At 39.5% G+C, this 15,677-nt stretch overlaps 1 protein-coding gene across 2 annotated transcripts in view; it reads left to right on the plus strand.

The window, feature by feature from the left end:
* The window catches only part of WDR72 (WD repeat domain 72), a 239,706-nt gene that overhangs the window by 70,421 nt on the left and 153,608 nt on the right, over positions 1-15,677 (plus strand). For both annotated transcript variants that reach the window (XM_019533547.1, XM_019533548.1), the window contains exon 14: positions 2,844-3,049. In XM_019533547.1, coding sequence (XP_019389092.1) covers positions 2,844-3,049 — 206 coding nt within the window. The remainder of the gene's footprint in view (positions 1-2,843; positions 3,050-15,677) is intronic.

Consider the following 15,677-nt stretch of genomic DNA (forward strand, 5'->3'; position numbering starts at 1 on the left):
TGGTGGAGCCAAGGCCACAACTGGGCAGTTTGGCCAAGAGGTGATCATGGGATACCAGATCAAAAGCTTTTTTGAAGTCAAGATACATGACTTAATGGACTTGAGTCTGTGTACTGGGATCCGGCCAACTTGCACTTTTGGTCATGGTGCTTTGTTGCGCTGTCACTGAGAAAACCCAATCCCTCTCATTGATTTTGCTTGATTTTATTATATTGCTAGAAAATTCTTCTGGTATGTTCTTACTTGTATGTACTTGAGGTTTTTGTGTTCCTCTTGTTACAGTTAAAACAGAACTTTCCAAATGCAGTGGATTTGGGGTCATATTTTCTCCCACACTTGCTACACATCTGCTTGTTTGCGCTCTCTCTCAGCATTCTCCATGCTAATAGGAAATTCTACCTGGTAAGGTGGATTCTTACTAGTAGAAAATTCCATCCTGTGAGATGGCCTTTTCTGACCACATTCTTTCATGCCTACTGCATGGATGGCTCCATTTGGTGCATTCAGTTCTGCACTCTGGGCCCAATAGCTGCTGCTGTTCTCTTCACTCCCTCCCTGCTGACAGTCCTGGATCTGGGAAGTGGAGGCAGGGCAGGGCTGGGGAAGACAGGTAGTCCTGACCAGTGCTCCCTCCATCCCTTTCTGGCCAGGAGGGCTGATTGAGGCAGGCTTGATTTTGCTTTATTTTTTTCCCACCCTCCACCAACCTAACAGGCAAATGTCTGTTGGGTCGAGGGGGCACTCTAACTGATAATGTTTTATATAAAGTATCATGAGTTAGTTGGGCCCTGAACATCTGTCAACATCTATACTGATCTATACTTTGTTCTGTTATTTGTTTGCACATAAAAAAAAAAAAAAAAACCGTCTTTCAAGGGTCTCACTTTTTTTTGGCATGTGGTACTCTTCATACTTTCATGTGGTACTCTTTATGTGGATCTTATTACACATAACTTTATATTTGGGCGTTGTTCAAAGGCAAATACGTTATAAACAGCCAGGGAGTCCTTCCCCACAGTATTCCAGAAAATATATTATTTGATTTTGTCATTTTTTCCTTCTGACTCTGTGACAGTTACATACCTCTCAAGCTTCTGTCCGGATGCCCTTCAGTTCTCTTTAATATTGACTGACATCACAAGGGTAGGTGAAGATTAGAAGAATTCTACGACTAACTGTCCATTTACTTAGACTATAACTATGTAGGAAGATTACTTACTATGTGTTGTTCCGCTTGGTCTCAATTTCCAATTTTTTGTTCAGTTTGAAACTTCATGTTTTAAAGTTTAGCTTCAGTGTGTTCATAGGTTGCCTGAATCTTGGGTTTCTTTAATCCTAGTTCCTGCATGCTTTCAGGCTGAGAAACAGAGGAGAATATTATGCTTGGTGAAAGGGGAGGAATGAGTTTCAGATTAAATGAAAGTTTAACAGAAGACCACCTTATGAGATCCCTCAATCCCTGTTCAATATTTTTTAGCAGCTGTTACTGGTAGGACTTCAATGTTACAAACTTTTTTTTTCCTTTCTGGTGGGAAAATTCAGGTATCACTGCAATGTACAAGAAATTCAGACCTGGAAACAAAAAACAATTCACGTTAAGTAGTTAGTACTTTTAAAATGCATATATATGTCCTTCGTCCCTGATGTTTAGGACATAATTAAGAAGCAAGTGGTTATCAACAATTGATACACTTCCGGTTTTTCTTGGATAGTGCTCTAGTCATGAGAGTTAAAGAGAGCTAAACTGAGAAGCAACATGAGAAAATGAGATGGAGGAAAAACAGTAAAAGTAAACGAAAAGAAAAGACAAAACATACCAGATGAGGGAAGTAGCAATCAGTGGTCTTTGCTTCCAGATAAAACATGCCAGGCAGGTAGCCAGATACCTCAAAGCCATGCAGATAATAGTATAGAAGGCTTGGGGTTTTTTAAATTTCTGTTAATCCTGACTATGATATCATTTATATGTTTAATTGTGATGAAAACATTCATATAGAGAAAAGATGTTATTTGGGAGTCCGGAAAATGAATACAATTTTGTAGCTTCTTTTGTTATTTGTAATCTGGAACACTAGAGGACAGCACTAAAATATTCCATAAATGTTTATTGATTACAACATACATAATGTATATACTGTATATACATTTTGTTTTTAAAGAATAACACATCAGTGATGTCACAGTAAAATTAATAGAAGAATGAAATAGTTTGAACATAGTTAAGGCAAGTAACATTTTTTCTTTCCAGTTTTATGTAGCACATGGTACATTAGAGTATTTTCATATATTGTACAACATATTGTAAGTTCTAGGGAAAAAAAATGTTTGTGAGTGATATTTGTTATTGGACCAACTTCATGGCTGGGATAGCCATGCAGTTTTTGGATATCACAGTACTTTTCCTCAGGTCTCTTGGAAAAAAACAGTGCTTAGTTAGCACTGTTGTGTCTGTTTAAGTACCAGATAGAACAAAAGCTTGTGTAAATTTCCGTATGTATATAAAAACTGCTACTATCAAAAATTATTTCCCTTATCATATTTCCTGGACCATCAATATCACTTCAACACTATGAAAACTTGTAAGCTTTATACATTCTGTACCTGAGAAATTAACACACAGATTTTTTTTTTAAATTTATTTAGAAAAAATACCTATATTGTATTAATATACTAAAATGCTGTATAGGATCTATTGCTTAAATAACCCTATAGAGAGTGTATATTTCTAGTGTAGATTATAATAACTACTACAAACGTATCTACTTGTAAGATGATAAACATTTTTTTTAAGTAATGTTGTTTCATATAAGATTTCCTGTAGACTCTTGCATTCTATTTCCTAGGTACTCTAGAACGGCATGAAACAGGTGAAATGGCAAAAGCAATTCTTACTTCCTTTGAAGATTCACACTGTTTAGTGATGGACTCTATACTTCCAGTATCTCAAGACTCACAAAGGCATAAAAATGCTGCGTACAAATCTTCTAGCTCTTATAAGCTTGGTGCACTGTCATGCAATCTTCCTCATGCAGAGAAGTCTTCAGATAAGGTAAGAATGAATAAGCAAGATATTATTTAGGAGAAATATATAGTTGTTCAGATTGTATGCTGATCATCCTTTGAGAACCTACTCCATGGTAAGTCCCTAGAAATTTAAAAGATTATAAATTTGTGGTGTTTCCTTCAGATTGTGCTAATGGGAATATGGGAATTGTCCGAACTTGCAGAGCTCTGAGGTGTGATACATTACTCCTGGATGTCACTCATAGAAACCCAATAGAGAGGAATTTGCTAGGAGCCCTGATGTTTCTAGCCAGAGCCTTCTTTCCTGCACAGGAGGGCGTGGGACCATTTTTTTCATTTGCACCAGTATAACCAATTGTAAGCCATTATTCATATAAAAAGAGGGTCTGGGCTATTAAGTTATTGACTCACAAATAAATAGAAGGAAGATTTTAAGTCGGACAGAATTGTGGCTTTTATTGGATAGATTTTCACAGAAGCTTTGAAACCATATAGTTCCAGCTGCAGGAAAAGACCAAGGGTTTTCTTAAGAAAAAGGAACTCCATACTTAAGTGAGTATTAATGTACCATTAAGTTTGAGAAAGGAGTCAGACATCAGCAAATACAGAGTTAAGGTTGAAAGTTCAGCATGTAACATACCTACTAGTTTGTGCCTTATTTACACCTGTTTACACCTCTGTATACATTTATTAACTATTTATACATTTAATTCCAGTTATATACAAACTACAGATAATGGATATATTAAATTTTTTAGATGACCACGCATATCTCTTTCAAGCACAAGAGTTTACTCATTACAATGAACGTGCATTCGTGGCATTTTTGACAGTCACATGTCTAAATAGAAGGCCTCTGTTTTTTCATGTTTAATTGGGCTTTGGGCATTTTTAACAAGAGAAAGTCATAACATTAATTTCTCACATGTAAACATAGAGCAAAAATATGTTGTTCAGCAGTGGATAAAATAAGGAGCCCATAATATTGGGAAACAAAGACAGCAGAATGTTTTCTGTACTTATGCTGAACACCCTGGCTTTATTTATTCTAATGTCTGAAAAACTGTTTTGTCCAGAATTGGGGAATTTTGTCTGGGAAATGACAAGAAGATCCAAGGTCCTATTCTTCTGTTTTTTTCTAAACCTTTTATTTAATATACCTATACATTTAAGTATGCATTTGAGTTTAAACTGCTGCCTGGCAAACTCATCGTATTTATCTTTAGCCTTTGACTGACCTCAGTCTAATGTCTGAAGTTCCTTTTGGTGCCATTTGCTGAAAAGTCTTATTAGACCATAATCCTGCTGAGCATCTTGCAGGGCAGATGGTGCACTTGTAGGCTGTTGACACAGAATCTGATCGCACTATTAAATTATCAAAAAGAGTTTTCTTTTTGCACCTTTAAATAAGAAAAATGGGAGGGGGGAGAGGGACGGAGAAAAGGAAACTTGAGAGAGAAACATAACATTCCTAACACTTTTTATCTTTAAAACTGTGAATTTAACTAAGTGATCAAAGGAAAAACTGACATAAGAAAAGGGGAAGTGATTTTTATTTGATTATAAAATGAGAATTTTAACTAGTCAATTATGCATGGCTGCAAGTATAATTCAGTAACTTTATTATTCATTGCTGGTGGAGTGGAAATAAAACAGTGCTGATGTAATATGTTTTATAATCAAACTTTTTTCTGAGTATTTCAGTTTTTGTAATAAATTGTTCCATTTATTGCACTTAATTTTTGATGGTCAATAATTTCTTCTGTTGTACCAATGTAAAGATGTTATTGAAAAGGAAATTATTGGGGTGGGGAGGGAGCAGTTTCTGTGTCTTGTCCAAGGCTGCCAAAATATTTTTTCTTTCTTTTTGTGATTCTATTTGTATTGTGTTCACCAAATGTACTGAGGTACATTAACTGATACCTTGTTTGTACATATCCACTGAGATTTGCACATAAAGGGGATCTGTTACCCATGAAAATCATTCCTTCAGCACAAACAGACCATTTTTCCATTCTTTCTCCAGACCCTCCAGAGGATGTTCAATAGATCTGGCATTGGAGAGGCTGGAAACCTGTATAGTTCTGGACATCATATAGTTATATCTAGGGCAGCAGAAATGACCAAGGAGATCTTCTGATAGTGCAAATCCAGGAGGTCAGATAGAGTGAATAGGAACAGGACCTCTTGTTGTGTCCCTAACTTTGTGGATCCCCTGAAATCTAATAGAAATGGAGCAGGTCTATTATCATTCTCTGTGGTGAGGCAGACTGCTGAGCCCTAGGGAAATTTGTGAGGTCTTTATGAGGATGCTTTCTTATGAGAGCTCCCTCTTTTAGGTTATAGTAGAGGAGGGGATGACCTAGCCATTTATCTATAAGGTAATCATTAATACATTTTTCCTTTTTCAATTCAGATTTTTAAATGTTATTCTTTGCTTTTGTTGGGAAAAGCACCATGATGATTCTGTAAGGTAATTTTATTTAAAAATGTTTTGAAATACTCTTAGATTGCAACATAAAATAAGCTTTATTGATGAAAAACTGATCAATGGGAGCTTTGCCACTTACTTCAGTGGATCTAGTGTTTTCCTTCCACATTTCTCTCTGACAACTGACCTCAGATCTAAGTTTAATATGAAAATCTCCAAATACCAAATAGAAGTAGAATGTTAGCAAGCGTGAATGCAATCATTGTTAAATTGCTTGTTTGACAAATTGTCTAAAAACAACCTAATGGCTATGACTGATTTTAATAACACATCCCTTTCTACTGGTAAATAGTGAATTAGAAGTACTCTGTTTTCATTTTTGTCTGCCAATATGTGTCTTACACATTTTACTGTCACCTTTTAGAATAAAATATTTGAGAAGCTCTCAGTTTCAGGAGATGGGAATGTTGAATCGGAAAAAGCGAAAACCAGCAATCCAAACCTGTTCATTTTATTATTTTAAATAGTCCCAATTTTATACACCCAAACTATTCATTCAAACATGGCATAAGGAATTCATCACAGATTTTTTTTATTTTAAATACTATAGTTTATTATATTATAATACTATTTTTACAATAAAAAAACCTGAAGGAAGAAGGGAGGAAACAACATCAAAGGTTCTTCTTTCAAAACATTTGTCGTCATGTAAATCGGAGATACAAAAGATGAATGCTTTGATTTCATGGTGCTTTGGCCATTTTAATTCTTTTATTGTACTGCACGTGCCAGTGGGAGTACCAATAACAGAAGGGTATGACAAATGTAGTTAACACAAGATCCATATTAATGTTGTCAAATTCCCTTGATGTATTTAAACAGATTTTAATTATTTTCAACGTCAAAAGGCCTGAAATATATAGCTTAATAGTTCTTCAAAGAAAGCTTTACTTAATGTGTGAATGTAAAACCTCTCATAAAAATGAAACTTTTATATTGGCCTTAGTCATTGACATAGGGTATTCATCAAGTCAGCAATTTGTGTGGCAAAGTGCCATTTGAATAGTGTATTGTTAGAATACTTATGGTCCACTTGACAAGGGCTCTTGCTGTAAATAGTGCAATTTGACTCCAGCTGTTAAAGAGTGGCTTTGACAGCAGCCAAATAGAATGGAGATGCTTTACTGCACCGCAGAAAAATCAATATTGGGTTCTTGTTCATAGTAACCTGCTTTTTTCTTTTCTTCACATTTATACATGACTATCTAGCATCTATACGTGGAAGTTTAAATATTATTTTTAAAATGCCTTAGTTTTTACCTTCATGTTAAAACTGATGATAAATGGTAGAAGTGCAGTTTTAGTAAGCAGTAGTGTAGTGTTTGGTATGCATTTAATTGATGTTTTAATATAGTATAACTTGGTGCATATAGATGAGTGTTAGAATGGTGATGCAGAAGTTATATTTGTGACAAAATGATCCTTCATTCATACCTACTTGAATTTTCTATTTTACATTCTATATTCTTCCTGTCAGTTCCCCTATTGTACCTATTTTATATATAGATTTCTTTGTTATACTGCCCATAGCAACACCCACAGATGTTGACAATCCGTAGTGCCACTGCAGATTTTCCTAAAGCAAAGTCTTGCTGGTGCCGAACAGTTTTCCAGCAGTATTCAGTGACACAAGGTTGCTATGATACCTGGCTGGTAGCAATAGGTATTGAATCTCTGGTCTTAATTACAATAGACTCAACACACAGGACCTCCTTATTTATTGTGCTTTTGATTTAGCTTTTGTGTCATACTTATTTGAAATGTGTGACATTCTGAAGCTAAAAAATAGGAATAGATTTAAAAATGCTTAATATGTTCATATAAAGATTTCATGGTTTCATATAACAATCTTGAGTTTCTAAGAGTTTTCTCTTCATGTTTCAGAAACCGTTACTGTTAGCAACTGAGCTGCAGTTCTGTATTTTAGGTTCAATAATGTAGCTGCTTACTGGGGTTTTTTTGCAATGCAGTAATCTTCTCTGTCATTAAGAGTTGTGATTACAACTTCTCATAGCCAGTATGGTGAACAAAAGGTAGTTAACTTGCAGATTTTGGAATGAAAATGAGCTGAAACAAATTGGTCTCTGGTCTTATCAAAATCATTGGTCCATTCAATTACAGTGAGGGGGTGAACCGGTTCATTTTAGGTTAAAAATAAATGGTGCTTTCTAGATGTATATTAGCAAGCCAGAGGTACAAAGAAAAACGCACGTAAATATGTATGTTCAAATTTAGAGTGTATTTATTCGTTTACAGATTTCACTTAGCAATATTTTTGCAGAAAAATTTGGGTCTTTGAACACTGAGATATGTAATGTTTAATATATAGTAATTAGTGTCCCCTGAAAACACTGAAGTGTCTTTTGGTAATGTTGTATGACATGCTACTGTAAGAGTTCATTCGGGGTCCAGACTATTGTAACAATCTCAACTAGTTTTTAAGTGTCTAATACTGAGTCTTTTGTGAAGGATTTTTAAAATACTTTAAATTGAATTACTTAATATTGGTTGTTCCTAAACAAATATTTAATTCATTTCTTTATTAAAAAGCATATTTTATGCTTGAAAATACAGCATTATGTATTGTATGTCTGTAGCTAGAAATCTCCATGTATTGTATGTCAGTAGCTAGAAATCTCCTGCATTGGAGTCATATTTTCACTAGGGGAGCCAAAGTTTGCATTTTTTTTATAGTTGCTGAAAGCATGAAAGGGTCACACATTCCACACACTGTGTGTGGAATTAAGGTATAATTATAGCAACAAAATTATTACCATCTGCATTAAGTCACTCTGTCAAAAGACTAAATTAAATAATACAGGTACAGAATGCAGAAGAAACATTAGATGTTTATTTTGTTATAGTAGAGGATGAAAGTCATGTCATAAAAAAATTCTCAAGTGGAACCTTAGAAATATCATTTCTTGTTAAAAACTAACTGACAATGCCTAGATAAACTACTATTTTCCATTAATACAGTACATACTTAACAATGTCTCCAAAAGGTGGGAAACACAGGTGATAACAAAACCTTTTGGATTAGCTAGGAACTCTTTTTTAAAATTCCTTTCTATGGTATTTAGAGAATGACAGGAGTTTCAAATCTTAAGCATTTGTAAAGAAGAGATAGTTAACATCTGGGAGACAAGTCAGTAAAATCTTTCCTCTTGGAGGTGGGAAGGTCACCCGATCAATTAAGAGAAGTAGCAGGGCCATTTTGCAAGGGTATTGCCACTACACTTATACATTTTACTGGAATTCCCTATGAAACTAGTGTGCTAATAAATGTAACAGGAAAATGAGAAACAGACCCAAATGTGTAAATAATACAACCTGTGATTCAGAAATATAAAATATTTCAGCATAAGCTTTATTTTCAGTTAAAGTAATGACTAAGCATGTAATTAAGAGACTGACTCGTTAAAATAATTACAATGAAACAGCTTCCTAAAGAATATTTAAATTCATTAATGCTTTTAATGGCCAGATCCTGAGAAGTGTTGATCACTGTACCTCTTATCAGCTTTGGAAATTACAGCTGTTCAACACCTTTCTTAATCAGGGAACAGATAAAAGGCTTGATTCTCCATTGACTTCAATACATTTGCCACTGATTTCACTGGTACAAAGTGAGTGCTACTATTGTGATCTGATAGCATTTTTAACCATACTGATATAAACAACAACACAAGATACAAGACACTTGAGAATAAGACTCCATATTAAATGGGACAAGTTAGACTGCCTTTATATGTTCCTGCAGTATTTCTCTAATATATTTTTTATTAAAATAGTTATTTAAAATGCTAACAATTCCTTCTGTGTTTTTTGTGTGCAAACATTTAGAGTGATACTGAAATAAGATAGGGGAGAGTGGCAGTGGCATTCTTATTTTGTTTATTTTAATAGTATCATTTGCATACTTTCTCTGGGATAGTTTAGACTGAAAAATAGTTCTTGCAATGTCATTGCACTCAAAGTAGTTTTATTCTTCTGTTGTACATACTGTGTGGGGATGCTTTTAGTTGCCAACAGGAGCTGTCTTCAATTTTTGTTATAAGGACAAACCTCTAATTAAGCAGTCTTGAAACTAAAATACAGATATCATAGGAATTATGTCATGTTATCCTATTTATAAACCAAGCAGGTTCATCTTAAAACTAGTAAATCTTTTATCCCTGCTACTGAAGTACCTCACTGCTCTGATAATCAGAAATGTTCCTCTAATTTCCAGGCTAAATTTACTCATGGCCAATTTAAACCCATTTGTTCTTGGTGCCAACATTATTCTATAGCTTAAATAGCTCTTCTGTCACTGAAGTGTTTATCACCCCAAGTATATATACAGAGGTATTATGTCTACCTCAGCCTTCATTTTGCTAAAACAAGTCAAGCTTTTTTACATCCATCCATAAGGCTCTCCAGTCTCCTGATTGAACTCAGGCCTTCAACACCTGTTGCAGCTTTGTAAGCTTTGAATGTAAGATTGGAATTGTACTCAGTAGTCCAGATGACATTGTCCATGCGTCTTGTATAATGTTGTTATACTGCTGTATCTCTACTGGAAATACTTTAAAACTTTTTCATAGCAACATCATACAGGTGCCTTATAAGCATCCTGTGCTTTTTTAAGTCATTGGGGTCTTCTCCTTTTCTGTTGTTTCCAATTGATGAACACCATAGGTTGGCAACCCCTACTCTACAGCACTGGTAGTGGAAACTGAGGCAAAGCATTGAATCTGTTTTGGGGTAGCACTTAGATTCTTTTTACTCTCTACCCTAGCCTCATTGAATAGCAGCCCCATTTTTTATTTTGTTCTTTTGTACTGAGCTAGCAGGTATTTTGATATTTGTTTTAATTTCCTTTGGAAAGCCAAACTCACATTAACTTTTGGCAATCCTTGCTTTCTCCCTATACTATCTTATTCTTTCTTTGCTGGTCACTCCCTTTTCCAATTCCTTGCAGGCTCCCTGCTTATACCTGATGTCCTACCTGAGATGATCTCTGCCCCTCTTTTTCTTGTGAACTTTATATTTCAATGTTCAGAGTACAGTTTTCTCACAGTCTCTTATCACTGACTGCCAGAGTATATGGCAGTTTTTAGGCCATCATTTCACTGAGTAGTAGAAATAGGGTTACCATATTTCCTGGGTCAAAAAAGAGGACACCTGTGGGGTGGAAGGAGGTAGGGGGCAGGCGGGGGGGAGGGAGAAGGAAGGGGCAGGGAGCCAGCAGGAGGAGAGGGGAGGGAGCAGGGAGCCAGTGTGGGGGAGCTGGCAGGACAGAGGAAGAGGGGAAGGGAATTGGGGGGACAGTGATATGTCTGTGCCCTGCCTCTGCCCCTCCTATGCCCATGTCCCCTCAACGCTGCCGGTACCCCTCATTCCTGACCCATAACCCCCTGGCCTCCTAGCCCTGTTGGTGCCCCTCACTCCCAACCTACAGCTTCCTGTCCCCCAGCTCTGCTGCCCATGCAGCTACCACACACACTAACGTGTACACACACACACACACACACACGCTGGGGCCCACACGCAGAACACGTGACCTCCAGCAGCCAGTCGCTTTACCTGCTGTCCCATCCCAAAGCCTCCAAACTGTTTGTGCCCAGGAAAAGTGAAGGCAAAGCAAAACCCCGACATTTGCTCATGTTTTAAAAACATACGTGGACAGTGGGTAAAAAAAGAGGACGTATCCAGGAAAACCCAGACGTATTGTAACCCTAGGAGAAATTAAAGCTATGAAAATGCTGGGTTCCTTCCCTTCAAAATATCTTTCTGGTTCTGTGTTCCCCTGCAGAGGGGAACTTAGCCAAGTAAAACATACATATAGATTAAGATATTTGAGATATTCTTGAGACGTTTTACGTACTTAAAAACAAATTATTTCAGCTTTTGTAGATAATAATTACATGAAGTGGTCAGCTTTTAAGTCTTGGTTTTCAGGTTTCCCCTGAAAACCAGTTCAGACCTCTTCATCCGTATGCTCACAGTTACTCTAGTAAGAACTATTCACTTACTACCAGGTGCCTTTGTTAAACTACTTAGCTAAAGCTCTAACCCTGACTGAAAAACAAAACTAGGTCTGAACAGGTCTGCATATCCAAACTAGAATGCCTTAAAAAGTGAGCAAACAAAAGTAGCATTGTATTGTCTCTACAGATGTCTGTTCAAACTGCTGGGCCTGCACCTTGTTTTTTGACAGTCAAACTTGGTGCTTTTTCAAAATATTTCCCAAATTAACCTCCTAGTTATACCTGAGTAGCCACCTTATCCTCAAAGTATGCCTTAATTGACACCTGTGCATCTCCATTAGTCTTCAGCAAGGTTACAGAGATGTCAGTGAAAGTATAATTTCAAGGTATTGGGTTACACAGATATATCTGCAAACAGTTTGTCCTGTAAAATCTCTGCTACTGATAATGAATGAAATTAGAAGGACTCAGTTTGTCTCTCAGAGCCTAGGAAGTGTTTTAAAGATGGCATATGGAGAAAAAAGATTACTTAAAGACTGGATTAATTGATACAGCAGTTAGTGAGACCAAAGTAAGGAACACTAGAATGCCATTTTCAGTCATTTTTGAGGGAAGAGCCATGCATTAATCCAAACACTGAATATCTGATTTTGTATTCCTCATGTAAGCAGCACATCCGAGGCTAAGCCCTTAAAGTCTTAATCCAGTCTGTGAAATGTGAACTTGGAACAGTCCAGAACAAGGGCAGGCAATTATTTTGGGTGGAGGACCACATGGGTGGCTCTGCCCCCTGACAGGTGCCCTGCCCCCTGAAAGTGCTCCCCCCTAACCACTGACCTTTGCCATCAGAAGTCCCTCTCCTTGCCCCCCCAGAAGTACTCCTTTCAGGAAGGGGCTTTGCCATCTCAGAACCAGAAAAATACCAAATTATATTCTAAAAATTGAACATCTACAACATTATTAATTTGATTTCAAAAATTATTTTTGTCCTGGTTTACATGGTTTACACATGTTTGTGTAGTGTACACAGAACTGATTTTACAATAGCTTAAAATGAAATCTTACTCTTGTATATTCTGGGTGGGTGGGTATAGGTTTGTGGGGTGCATATGGGTGTGTGGGGGTGGGTGTGAGTGTCTGTGGGAGTGGATAGGTGTGGGGGTGTGGGTGGAGAGTGAGGGATCATGTGGGGGATGTGGATATATGGAGTGTGGGTGGGTATGGGGTTGTGGGGGATGTGTGTGGAAGTGTGACTGGGGTGTGTGAGGGGGTGTGGGTGTGGGGGTCTGTGTGTATGGCAGTGTGAGGGGGGTGTGGGTGCATGTGGGACTCACCGTATGAACACACACACGCACACACTGTCCCTCCCTACACACACATACACACAATCCCTCCCTACACATGCACGCAGACATGCACACATTCCCTCCTTATAAAAGCATGCACACAGACACACACACACACACACTCCCTCCCTGCACACACACATACTGGTGTGGGCCCCGTGCTCCCAGGGTCTGGCAATGCAGACGGAAGCCACATGGTGCTTGAGCATTGAAGGGGCAGGAAAGCAGGGAAATGGCTGGGTGTGGGGTAAGGCTGGGCTGCTGCATCTTGCTGACAGTTCCCCCTGGGTCCTACTGTCCCTGTCTCCAGTCATCTTTGACAGACAGCCAGGAGCAGATAAATATTTTCTAAATTTTTTAGGGACCCCATGGGCTGGATAGAATGGCCTCGCTGGCCACCCTTGGTCCAGAACATCATACATTATCTCACTGGGGCTCAGGAGCCAGCCGAATGAAAGTGAACTTTATTTTCATTCCTATGAATCCTTTTTCTAATAATTATAAATTGGTCCCATACTCTCATCCTCCTTCTAAACCCACCTTGGCAGCATCTGTCACTAGTTTAGAATTATCCACATAAATGCCTTAGTGTTTGTCTGTCTAATACTGCTTTGCTTCCCAATCAAACTAACAGTGTTCTGGTTCATCAGATTGTTTGCTCCTGGATAGATCACTATGGCATGAGTTTGTCCAGTTGATGCATCAAGGCACACACGAGAGACATTTCATCTCATTCCTGTCATTTCTTCGTAAGTGAAGTTTAAGGTGATTGGTTGGAAATCCAGCAAGCATTTATTTTTACTGAGTCACTCACCTCTATGTACTGTGCACAAGCTGCAGATATTATATTCTAGAGCTATGATATCAGTAATGAAGATAAGGTATACTAGGAAATATAAATAGCATGTTAAATATTAAGTACAAGGAATTTAACTATCAGCAATCTGGGTTTTCCGTTTCCCATGGAAAAACAGAGAAAAACACAGATTCCCCATTTTTATCAGAGAAAAAATAGTTTTACCTTTTAGCAGCGAAACCCATGGATTTCCTGGTTTTGCGGAGAACTGTGCAGGTGGACAGAGTTCTAGCTTGCAAAAGCTAATTGCAAAACTGGCAGAGAAACCCCCAACCCTGTCCAGAGGGGGAGGGACAGGGGGAAGGGTGGGGCCTGAGGCTCTCACTCATCCCAAGCTTGGAGTAGGCTCATTGTTTGTTCCTGGAGCCTAAGGGGATTGGGGGTTGCAGGGCAGGGCTAGCGGGGAAGCTGGCTGGGGGCTGAGCCAGATCGAAAATGAGGGAGGAGAGAAGGGAAGTGTGTCTCTGTGCCCACTCCCAAAGCAGGGCTGCGGGGACAAGGGCAGCAGTGCCTCTCAGTGGGCCACACACACGCTGCCTGGCCAGACAGCATGGAGGAGGGGTTCACACATGGTGACCACCATTGCCTCACGCTGCCGCCACTGCTGTGCCCCACACTGCTTTGCCATGGTCGGTTATACATGCAGCTCTGCAGGGAAACAGCACAAAAACAGCAGCATGCGGTGGTGGTGGCTGCTAGATGCGAAACTTCCCCTTTCCTCCAGTCAGGTGGCACGTATGCAGCATGCAGAGGGGCACCACTGCCCTCGCCTCCCCCCGCCCCTACTCCTGGGAGCAGGCACAGAGGCACACTCCCCTTCCCCTCACACACTTACGTGCTGGCATGTCTGCACCTGTGCCTGCATGTCTGTCTGTGTGTGTGGGGCTAGGAGGCTGTTGTGGGGGGAGTGAGGAGCACAAGCAGGGCTTCACAGGTGTGTTAGGGGGTCGCGGGGGGCCATTAATTTTAATCATGGATTTTGGGGGGTTTATCAGAGAATTTGCAATTTCTTTTATTGGGGAGAACCAAGATCTCTGTTGTTCAGGCATACCAGCCTGGAGCCATTACTGTCAGGTGCTCTGAGCAGGTAGGCCACATCTTGCTGCAGGCAGCCACATCTGCAGCAAGCCCCAGCTAATGAACTTCACTCCAGTTTAGGAGCAGCAAGCACCTTGCAGGGAGCACTGCCTACTAATTTAGCACCACCTGGAGCCCGTGGTGTGTAAGCCAGTCAACAGTTCTGCTGTGGCAACACTTCTGGTTCCTAACTCCGTTTTTCAGCTTATTTCTGAACTTCAGTTTTGGATTTCCCAGTGGTTCTGTTTTTCTGGCTCATGGCCCTGGTTTGGCTCTGTTTTGGACTTCAGCCTGTGGATTGCCCACTGGATCCTGACCCTGGATTATATTGTGGACTCTGTTTCTGTATCTCACTTTGGCTTTGGTCGGCCTGTGAGAAGCAGCTAGTATTTGCTTCAGATTTGGATTCAGCCCATTTGGGGGACAGTGATTCAATTCAGTGATTCGCATCACCATACTGAATCAATTTGGCTGAATCTCATTCAGAGTTTCAGCTGCTGCTGAATCGCCAAATCAGCCAGGCCCACCCCCCCCAGCCCAGCAATGGCTGCCCCGCCCACCCCAGCTCCTGGGACTTGGGAAAAAAAAGCCCCAACTCACTGGGTGCTGCTGGGTGGGGGGGTGATCCCTGCTGCCCTGCACTGCCCCTGCTGCTTCATGGGGGGGCTCTTCACAAGCCACCCAACCCCCCCACTCCTCCTGCCTCCCTTCATGGTTGTCCCACCCGCCCCAGCTCCAGCCCTTTAAGAAAAAAACCCCAGAAAAAACCTCTGGTCTCACTGCTCCTGCCACCAGGGGGCGATCCCTTCTGCCCTCCCCACTGTCCCATGCTGCATGAGGGGCTCTGTATGAGCCCACCAAAGTGCCAAGGCTGCTGCAGGAGCCAGTGAGTCCCGGGGCTTTTCTTC

The sequence above is a fragment of the Crocodylus porosus genome, unplaced genomic scaffold (genome assembly GCF_001723895.1).
Source record: "Crocodylus porosus isolate Cpor-Errol unplaced genomic scaffold, CroPor_comp1, whole genome shotgun sequence".
Classification (NCBI taxonomy): domain Eukaryota; kingdom Metazoa; phylum Chordata; order Crocodylia; family Crocodylidae; genus Crocodylus; species Crocodylus porosus.